The 11,049-nt window shown below is 29.7% G+C and overlaps 1 protein-coding gene and 1 non-coding gene across 6 annotated transcripts; one reads left to right on the top strand and one right to left on the bottom strand.

Annotated features, from left to right (window-relative positions):
• Window positions 1–2,209: 2,209 nt before the first annotated feature.
• On the top strand, window positions 2,210–2,282 carry TRNAR-CCG (transfer RNA arginine (anticodon CCG)). The gene has a single exon. It is a non-coding gene; the product is annotated as a tRNA-Arg (tRNA).
• A 242-nt stretch (window positions 2,283–2,524) lies between these two features.
• LOC105112966 (S-adenosyl-L-methionine-dependent methyltransferases superfamily protein) lies at window positions 2,525–5,968 on the bottom strand. Of its 5 annotated transcripts, none has more exons than XM_011008912.1 (7): window positions 5,727–5,966; window positions 5,580–5,643; window positions 5,060–5,252; window positions 4,592–4,665; window positions 3,617–3,772; window positions 3,016–3,135; window positions 2,525–2,927 (listed from the first exon to the last, which is right to left on the bottom strand). In XM_011008912.1, the coding sequence occupies exons 1-7, from the start codon at window positions 5,896–5,898 to the stop codon at window positions 2,906–2,908; spliced, it is 801 nt and encodes a 266-aa protein (XP_011007214.1). In that variant the 5' UTR covers window positions 5,899–5,966; the 3' UTR covers window positions 2,525–2,905. The 5 variants fall into 5 exon arrangements, with proteins under 5 accessions (XP_011007214.1, XP_011007212.1, XP_011007213.1 ...); XM_011008910.1 differs by having other exon boundaries at window positions 2,525–2,898; XM_011008911.1 differs by having other exon boundaries at window positions 2,525–2,876; window positions 5,727–5,963.
• Window positions 5,969–11,049: the final 5,081 nt, after the last annotated feature.

The following is an 11,049-nucleotide window of genomic DNA, read 5'->3' as shown; positions in this document are numbered from 1 at the left end:
AGAAGCAAAAAAATAGGTCTATTTCTTGAGATTGACTAACTATCAAGTCTAAATTCCTTGGATTTATCATGTTTGTCAAGCCCATTTTATTTTATTTTTAAGATTTTTTCTATTTATATAAATTTATAACAAAAAATGTTCAATAATATACCAATTGCATAGATCACCTTTTACTAAGGTTATGTTCTCCTCAATTTACCTCACTACTTTCCATGGTCACATCGATGTCCCGTTTTGCCATAACCAAGTTATTGGTTTGAATACTTTTAAAGTGTTTACATATCATCATTATTAGTTGTTTCTTTTATTTTCATAACTAAAATATTAGAAAAACCTTCAATCTTTTCCCTTTCACATCTTAATATATCCTTTGTAAAACCTTCAATTGCATTATTAGTCTTATCTCATTCTTTTTTCATTTGATTGCATTGTTTAATTCCTCACTATTATAGTTTATTAGCTTTTATAACATTTTATTTTTCTTTTTATTCTTCTTCTTTTTTACTACAATTACATTCCCTATTATATTTCTCATGCCACCTTTACCCAGCCATGTCATCACTGGCTGGTGGGAAAAAGAAAAAAAAACAGAGACACTCTTTTCCCTTCCTCTCTATCACCATGCTATTGTAGTATATTTCATTGTAGACTACTATCTTTTTATAGTTTTTAGATTCCAATCCAAATCATTTACGTATCATTTATTCAATGATTGATACAATTTTTATTGACATGTAATGTTTAAAAGTTACTTGTCAACAATAGCAAGCAGCCAAGAAGAGAAAACAGGGGAGAAACAAAAACAAAAACAAGAGAAGATTGAGACCAGTAGCCAACTAAACTTCAATTTTTATATCATGCTAACTTTTATTTTTGATTATTTTTTTCTGATGAATTATCAGTTGTATTGAAAATACTTCAGTTTCTTTCCTCTTTTTTAGAAAGAAAGCATTCGCTTCCAACAATCAAACTATAAAATTATAGGATTCAAAAATAAAGAAGCTAAATTGTTGGACACAAACTAAAATTTATTTGTACTTTTTTTTAATTAACGTATATATCTAAGTCAGCTTGTGTGCGTCTCAACTAATCTCACGAGCCCTGAAGTTAACGATCATGTAAACCTCTAATAATCCTAAAATTTGTGAGACTCGAACTGGTAACCTCTAAGTTTGTGACACTCATTTATCCTTTTCTTCGAATGCTTAAACTTGCATTCTAGATGTACTACTTCTTTAAAATAACTTTAATATTTTTATGTTTTTATGGTGTTTTTATTTTTTATATAAGTAGTAAAGTAAGTAATATATTTATTTAATTGTGTTGATAACAAGTATATATTATTATTTAATTGGTTAACATATAAGATTCAAGTGCAATTCAAATGATATTTTTATTCATGTGACAAATGACATTACATTTTTTTTTTAAATAGGAGTTACGCCTAGCCTTTTTCTGTTTTTTTCCCCCTTGATTTTTTGTGTTTTTTAAGCCTTTTCTGTTTTTTTTTCCTTGACTTTTTGTGTTTTTTAAGCTTTTTTGTGTTTCTTTTCCTTTATTTTTTTGTGTTTTTTTTACAATTCAAAAAAGCATTATCAACTTCAGTTATTCTTTAGTTTTATTATGGTTCTTAAATATTATTGTAAATTTTTATGTAAATTTTCATATTTATTTCAAATACTATGTGTCTAATATAAAAATAATAATATTAATAATAAATGGTTCACCAGAACCTCATTCAAATTGTTTTTAATTTTAAAAATTTGTTAATAAATTTTAAAAATATTTTTATCACATTTATAATTTGTTTTAGCCTTCAATCATATATAAAATATAAAAATATTTTTTAATTTTTTAACTTGTTTTAACAATTATTATATTGTTTTTTAGAAAAACAATTATTCTAATGAAAAACCTTATGTTCTTTAAAATAAACAAGAATTGTTTTAGAAAAAAAAATTATTATAATGAAAAACCTTATGTTCATTAAAATAAAAAAAAGATATGTTAACAAGAAAAAATTATCTTGATGGAAAAAAAAATCCAAAATAACTGAATTTTCAAGTTTAATAAAAAGAAAATTTATCCCCTGCAGTGTTGCGCAGATACACAAACTTGTACTAATTAAACCAGCGGCAACCTTTCCTTTCCTTAAGACAAAAAGGTAATAATATATATATATATTATATTCAAAGGCTTCGTCACAAGTGATCGCGTGGCCTAATGGATAAGGCGCTCGCCTCCGGAGCGGGAGATTGTGGGTTCGAGTCCCATCGCGATCGTTTATCAAAAACCTGTCTTTTGTACTTCTATTATAGGAAAACAAAAGCGTATCATACGTCCCGAGTTCCTTCTTCAGTTTAACTTCAGCTCTGTCTTCTTTTTTCGTTATGGCAAATATTTAACATCAAAATCTGAATAAAATGGTCAGTTAAAAAAAAAAGAGAGACCTACGAACTAAGCAATTCGACTTCCTCAAAATCTGAATAAAATGGTCAGTTTAAAAAAAAACGAAAAAAAAAAGAGACCTACGAACTAAGCAATTCGACTTTTCGTAAATGAACCCATGAACTAAGGAAATTTACAAATGTTAATTTGAATGACTTGTATACAAACTAATCCATCAAAATATATATACGTAAGTGTTTCCTTTGTAACCATGTTTTTCATGGGACTAAGATCGTCCACAAAATATCCAGTGGCAGTCATGGGTGGCAAATGGATTGGGTACAAAAAGCAAACATGCTCAGGAGTTACAGGCGTGGTGGGTTTCAGATTGGCTGTTCACCTCATGATGTAATCACCCTTCGAGGAGGCTTCCTTCTGTAAGAAGATGGGTCCAAAACGCAGAACCTCATTGTGTCTCAGCTACCTCTCTGTGAGGAATCCATCCATATTCTGAGTTTTAGTAGGACTTTGTAGAGTCACTATTTTTATCAAGAAAGAAAAACGACTGAAGAAATTTGTCCCAGAAAACACCAAATTTTTAGTAAGGTATGTAATTCACCATGATACCTCTTGAATAAGAGAACCAGTACAGGAGCTAAAGGTCGGTTTAACATCTGGAATTTGCAGCAGATCCAATTATCAACTGATAATCCCGAAGCAAAAGCTTCAACAGTCTCCAGTTCTTCCCTGGAAGGTATATCCGAAAGATAAATCTGACACATCAGTTGAAGATTAAAAAGAAGATAGAAACATATGACCCTCGAGATAAAAGCATACATCAGTAAGAAGGGACTATGATTTAATTCTAGAATATTTCCCGGAAAAGGAAGGAGAAAATGAATAATATCAAGAAACTGTAGATTTGGGTGCTATATCAGACAGTAGTTAAAATGACCAGCACAGTTGTGAGTGGGTTCATCCTACGTTCATAAATTTCATTTGACGGTGAAAATAATAGATTTTTACAAAAAAACACATACAATATCAGGTAGAAAGAGAATACTTGCAAGTTCCAAGTCATGAAAAGTTGAAATCTTTAAGAGGTTCACAACACAGTGCAGCACTATATGGAGCAAAACATTGACTTGTCAAGGGCAGAAAACCATATAGCACATGCAGATATCATAACAAAATGAATAAAAAGAATCAAGCCAAGCAAGAAATTTACATTCCACCAGGATGCCCCACATACACAACTAAACTGATCAGCCCTCCAGGAATTAATATTTTCTTTGCAGCCTCCAATGCCAATTGTGTTGTTTCTGAAACTGTGGTTATCATTTTGTCACCTCCTGGAAGATACCCCAAGTTGAATGCAACAAGCCTGGAAGAAAGAAGGAATTAAATCACTTCAATGGGAGTATGGAGTACAGATGAAGTGTTTTTCATTCAAACTGGAGATATATTGATGTGGGGAGTTTTGAACAGATGGATGTGAATTTGTTGCAATTGAACCAAGTGGAAAACCTAAAAGATATATTTATGGGCTAGTGGGATAGATCTAAGTTCAAGAAGAGGCATGGTCGAGCCAAACAACCTAACTAACCAAAAGTCTCGTAACTTTTGATTAGATCATTAGATCGCACTTAAATTTTGTCAAGACATTCTACATGCCCTGTTCTTAGAAGGGTAGCCCACTTCGTTGGTTCACATCAGGAAGGCCTTCAAAAGAGGCCTAGAAGATACTGTTTTTTTTTTTTTTTGGTTTAATTTCAGATCTTTAGCCTTAATTTCAGATTTTGTTTTTATTTCTCCTATCTGTTTAGGGATTCTGATTTTCCTTTCTTGTAAGAGTCCGTTTCATACATATTTTGAAGGGTTGTAATCCTTTTTGGAGAGGCAGATAATTAGAGAATAAATTATTCAATAATAAAGCATGGTTAGGGCTCTTGTTTTAAGCCCTATTCAGAAATTCTGTCTTCCTTTGATCTTTGATTCCTAATCAGATTAGGTTCAGGTGCATCATATATTCCAACTATGTAAGAAAAAGGTTCACTGAAAAAGCAAAGCAAGTAAAGGGAACTTCAGAGGCATAAGTACATCAAATAGAAGCAAAACTTGAAATCACTAGCCTCGACAATCTATATCTAAAACCTACACATGAAAAGTCAAGAGCAAGAGAAACTTGAGTGGCAGGAAGTACCTTACAGGGCTATTTTCAGGAACTATTTCTTCCATTCTACTGTGACAGATGGAGAAGAGCTTCACAAGTTCTTTCTGAGCACATTGAGTTTCAGTAAGGACTACATGAGTATAGATAATCAAAATAACCTCTTCAAACTATAGGATCAAAGCTTTCTGCTTTTTCGAAGATCAAAACACTAACAACAAACAAATCACATGTTGAATTTAAAAAATAAATAAATAAATTGAGCCATACAACCATAAATGGCTGGATAAAGCATCATAGAGGTTAACATGGATCTCATGAGATGCAGGATTAGCACCCCTGGAATTCTATTGCTACCTCAAGTCTCTAATCATTAAAACTGAAATGCTGGCCATAAAAATTAGAAGTCTCAATCTTTAATTGTGAGTTTCAAGATTGGTGAATGGAAATACATTATAGAAATTTCAGACAAGTGGTAAATTAAATACGCGATAGAATTACCTCCTTCCACGTGACACTTTCATCCAGCAAAGAAGAAGTACTCTTTAAAGCATCTCCCTGTATGTCCATCCCATAAACACGACCCCTGCCCGATTCATCGGCCACCATTTTCAGCATGGCTAAGGTATCATAACCATTGCCACAAGTAGCATCTATAACAGTATCACCATTTTGAACAACACGTTTCCATATCCTAAATTAAAAAAAAAAAAAAAGCCAAAAGAATTAACAAAAACTCAAAACCAAAACACTCGTGTAAGAAATCATCAAGTGTTTTCAAAAGAATCAAACTTTATATTCATTTTCTAAACTAATGAATACCCAAAACCATGAAAATAATAAAGCAAACAGCTAGACAAATGAAGGAGCTAGAAGTGAAATTACTTAAACATGTAAGAAATCATAAACAGGTTCTTTCAAAATTTATACTCATTTGCTAAAACAATGAATAACTAAAACCATAAAAACAAAACAACAACAAAATAGACAAATTCAAGTAAGTTAACAGAGAAGTAGCTACAAATGGGCTACTTCAGTTGCCTTCTTCTTCCCAAAAACATAACCCACCAAATCCTCCTCAGCACCTGCAAAATTACATCATAACACAATAACTAATATTTTCAGCATCATATTTAGACTGTAAGAACACACAAAAAAAAAAAAGTACCTGAAAGGGGATACTGCACTAAGGATGTAATAGCAGTGTTGGCAGGCAATTTTCTTTTCTGGTGAATGGAAATGGGTTTTGAGTAAAAGGGGACATTGATAGAAGGGAAATTAAGGGTAAGAGTTGAGTACAAGGGAGGTTTTAGTATGAGCCTGCTGCTTAAACAGTTCATTGCTGTTAGGGACTTAGGATGGACAGGTCTAGAAGCTTTGGTTATGGATTATATGAATGAGCCTCCGGCTCTTAGCAAACTGTGCAGGTGGACTAAAAGCAAGCCCACATGAAACCCATATTTTCCAGCCTTAGCATTTTAATTTTAATTTTAATTTATTATTATTACTATTTTAATTTAACTTGTAATATCATGACTTTATTGATTATTTCATAAATATCGGTGTTAGGAATGATGAACTACAATCACGAATGAAAGAGTAGTTGGGAAGAATTATCTTAGGAGGAAAAATAATAAAAATGCCGAAATAAATGCTTTTGTAATCTACAACTTGAAAACATTATAGAATTTGAAATCCATTACAAAGGAACAAAATTTTTAGAGTTTTTAAAAAGAATAGTAGAAAATATCTAAATTTTTTAAATTTTTTGTGGTTGTTTACGTGAATAATAACGGTTATTTTTATAAATATTTTTTGTTTAAAAAATTATTAAAATAATATTTTTTATTTTAAAAAATTTATTTTTAAAATCAACTCATTAAAATAATTTAAAATTAAAAAATTAAATTTTAATTAAAAAATCACTAAAAATTAATTTAAAACTAAAAAAAATTTTAAAAACACAGTCCAACATATACAAAAAAGAATTTTTTTAAAAGTAATTTTTTCTTTTATTATATAGTATAATTAGACTATGCAAATAAAAAAAATTCAAAAAAAATTGTTTGCATCTCAAAAGAGGGAAGGATTCCTTTTAAAGAGAGGTTAGAGCTTCACTCTTATAACTTGACAATATAGTTGTAATTGCTTTTTAAATAATATTTTGTGCCGAAATGATTTGACAATATAGTTGTAATTACTTTTTAAATAATATTTTGTGCCGAAATGCATACTAATAATATTTTTTTATTTTAAAACAATTATTTTTAACATCAGTATATTAAAATGATCAAAAATATATAAAACATATTAAATTTTAATAAAACAATTTGAATTTTTTGGGAACACGATTTGCACCGCGTTTCCAAACACTTACTTAAAAGTAAAAATGTGACATTTTATTGGAATAGTCTAATTATTATTATGCATATACTAAAAGAAAATTATGTAGAAATAACATGTTATTAAATTTTCCTAATTTTTTTATTGTAGAGGGTATTATAATTGTGGGAAATCTATAAATTTTTGTTATTTTTTTATATCTGACATATTTATAATTTTACACTATACACTAATCCATTTATGTTAAAAAAATATTCAATTTGCAGTGAGATGAATTGAATAATTTATTTATATTTATTAGCATAGATAATTTTTAATTTATTTAATTAAAAATATGCATATGTTTTTTTATTTGTGATTAGGATTTTTTTGTAAAAAAAACTTTTGAAAAGCTTGTATATTTATTTTCTCATCAAAAAACATTATTCGGCCCATAACAAAGAGCTAGTCAAATAACTAATACATACTAAAAGAAATTGTCTTTTAGTGTAGAAATGGTATAATTGTATTTTTTTTCTAAATTTTTTTATTGTTGTAAATATTATACCGGTGGAAAATCTGTAATTTTTAAAAAAAAATAATTGTCTTTTATCTTTTTCTTTATACTTGGCACATTTATCCTTTTACTCTTGTCATATATATCATTATTTTTTTGTAATATTCTTTTAGTTTTTTCTTTTTCTTTATATTTTTTTTGAAAAAAAATATTATTTTTTATTCTTTACACTTGCAATATTTATTCTTCATTCTTTTGCAAAACAAATTTGGATTTTTTTTCTTTATATTTTTTTAGAAATTATTATACAAAGACTAAAACAATGATGTTTTATTATAAAAACTGAAATATCATCCCATTTTTTTACTATATTAAAAATCAGCTAAGATCTTATATGCCTTTATTAATGCATACGATCTTCACTATATTTTATTATATATAAGTATCGACTTTTTATTTCATAATTATATTTTTTACTCAAAGTAAAAAACCACATTAATAACATTTACACTTTAGTTCTCTTGCACTAGGGAAAAAAAAATTCGACCAATAGGGAGGCGAGTTGAATAAACACATTAACAACTTTTTTTGCATTTATTGACATAAATGGTTCTCAATTTATGTAATTAAATGCATACATAGGCCTTTTGATTTATGATTAAGATCCTTTTGTAAAAAAAAAACATTTGAAAATCTTGCATATTTATTTATTTATTATAAAAAACTATTCAACTTGCAGCATGGATCAAATAACTAGTTTTAACTAAATTATTAATTGCTGAAGTGTTGTATTGATAAAGAAAAAGAAAAAAAATAGTAATAGTAATAATAGTCATCCTCGTTTATTTGAAGTTTCATTAATAATAAAGGGAACAAGGCTACTTATATTGCATTTGTTTTCCTCTAGCTTTTATGTTTGCGATGAAACAAATGCAGCGATGAAACAAATACAGCAAGGTGTTTAATAACAAATTAAATTATGTTTTATATTGAGAGGTCTTCTAAAAAGTTAGTTTGAAACGTAGTTTTTATATAGTTGTTTTTACATGTTTTTTAAATAAGTTTTGTAAAAATTTCAAAAATATTTTATATATTTTTTTTGTTATACATAAACTTCAACCATAATTTTTACTAAACACATATCTAAATTCAACTAATTATAATTAACCATATTTTTTTACAATTTATTTTTTTTCAAGCTATATCATAAGAGCTCCCTCAAAAACAAACTCATTAGTCAAACCTTCAAATTAGTATATATAATAATGATAAAAAGGTATTTATTCTTTTTATATAGCGACATGCGAACATGTAGACATCATTTATGTAGTAGCGAAGCTTCTCAATAGGAAGATCTCTAGCTCAACAGAAAACTCGATCCTTAATCTTTGTTTTGTAAGCCCCTGGTTCATTTAAAATGAACTCTTACAACTGGGTGGCAAAAGAATGTGAAATCAAAGGTAAATACAGGGCACAAAATCAAAGATATTCAAGATCAACAATACATGTGAAATCTTGGGCTTTCCTTCTTCTTTTTTTCTTTTTTTATGAAGGCAAATGGGCAGATGACATGTATGGTTAACGAGGACCATAGGATAATCGTAAGCATCTAAACATTTACATTCATTCTTGCTTGGCTTTTGTCAAAAAGCTCAACAACAAAGGATGACCAGAAGTAACTATAAGTGATATATCCAGTTGATCAGATTCTAGATTTGTTTTTTAAATATTACTAGTTTGAGTTTTATAAACCTCAGGACTACTAAAGGCTTACATGATCATTAACTTCAGGGTTTATGTGATTAATCAAGTTATGTACAAGAATACTAGAGGCTTACATGATCATTAACTTCAGGATTTATGTGATTAATCAAGTTATGTACAAGCTAACCCGGTATAAAGTTGCAAAATTCAGAGAGGAAATATGTGAATATTATCTTCTATTTTCTTCATTATCTTTTATGTGCTTGTACAGGGGGTTTAAATAAATGATAATGCTAATTGTTATCCTACATAAGTGCATGTATATCTGATAGTTCGAAATTTAAACAACAAATACAATCTTGTTGAATTCAAACTTTGAATATTGGATAGCTAAGTTCCTGCAGATTTGGTGGTTATTGCAGCATGCTCTTGCTTTTTGACTTGTTCTTCTACACACCCCTACAATCGAAAGGGAAGGGATCGAACCCTGAGATTGTCATACAAAGTATGAAATCGGACAGAAGGAAGCGGTTTTGTTAGAGCATCCGCATACTGATCTTTAGAAGAAATAAATCGAACATTAAGTTGCCCACACAGAACTTGGTCACAAACATAATAAAAATCAATTTCAATATGCTTTGTGCGAGCATGAAATATAGGGTTACTTGTTAAGTAAGTAGCCCCTATGTTGTGGCACCATAAAGTAGGAAAATGCACAGCTGGAATACCAAGATCATTGAGCACTGACTTAATTCATTGAAGCTCTGTTGTTGCATTGGAAAATTGCTTTGTATTCGGATTTTGTACTGCTGTGAGCAACGGTTTGTTGTTGCTTGCAGCTCTATGAAACCAGATTATTGCCCAAGTATACACAATAGACGCCAATGGATCGTCTGTCATCAGGATCGGACACCTAATCTGCATCACTAAATGTTTGTAAAGTAACATTTGCAGTAGGCTGTATGAGTAAAGAATGAGAAATAGTGTGTTTTAAATAATGCAAATATGTGTTTAACTGCTGCCCAATGCATTTTCATAGGATTTATACATAAACTTGCTAACTTTATAAATTGTAAATGCAATATCTGGCCGAGTAAATGAAAGGTATTGAAGCCCTCCAATGATACTTTGATATAAAGAGGGATCATGAAAAGTAATGCCAGCAAATTTTGATAATGGCAGCGAGGTTGACATTGGAGTAAGACAAGGTTTGGCTTTGTCCATTTTGCTGCGCATCAAGAGGTCTAAAATATAATGTCTTTATGATAGATACAAACCATCATCAGTGCGAATAGCTTCGATGTTTAAAAAGAAGCTTAGTTCACCCATATCTTTCACTGCAAAGTCACCTTGCAATAATGTGATCACTCGGTTGATAGAACCAATATCACTGCTAGTTATGATTATGTCATTGATATAAATTAAAAAATAAATAAGAATGGAATTGTGATGATAAACAAAAAGGGAGTGATCAATCTGACTTTTAATAAAACCAATATATTAGAGCTTATCTGTCAAACGTGAAAATCATGCTTGTGGTGCTTGACGAAGACCATAGAGAGATTTTTCTAGTTTGCAAACATGGTTTGGAAACTGAGAGTGAACAAAACCGAGAGGTTGAGCCATGTAAATATCTTCATGTAGGTGACCATGTAGAAATGCATTTTGAATATCAATTTGGTGAAGAGGCCAACCATGTGAAACAGCTAATGATAGAACCAATCACACTGTGGTTGGTTTTATTACAGGACTAAATGTCTCACTAAAATCAACACCTTCTTGTTGATGGAAACCTTTGGCTACAAGTCTTGCTTTAAATTTGTCAATATCACCATCAGCTTTCCTTTTGATCCGATATACCCATTTATATCCAACTGTATTAGTAATGGATGGTTTGGGAACTAAATTCCAAGTTCATTCTACAGTAAGGCATCAAACTTTGTGTTCA

The sequence above is a fragment of the Populus euphratica genome, unplaced genomic scaffold (assembly GCF_000495115.2).
Source record: "Populus euphratica unplaced genomic scaffold, PopEup_1.0 scaffold377.1, whole genome shotgun sequence".
Classification (NCBI taxonomy): Eukaryota; Viridiplantae; Streptophyta; class Magnoliopsida; order Malpighiales; family Salicaceae; genus Populus; species Populus euphratica.
The sequence above is the reverse complement of the archived record's forward strand: the minus strand, read 5'-3'. Positions and strand labels throughout refer to the sequence as shown.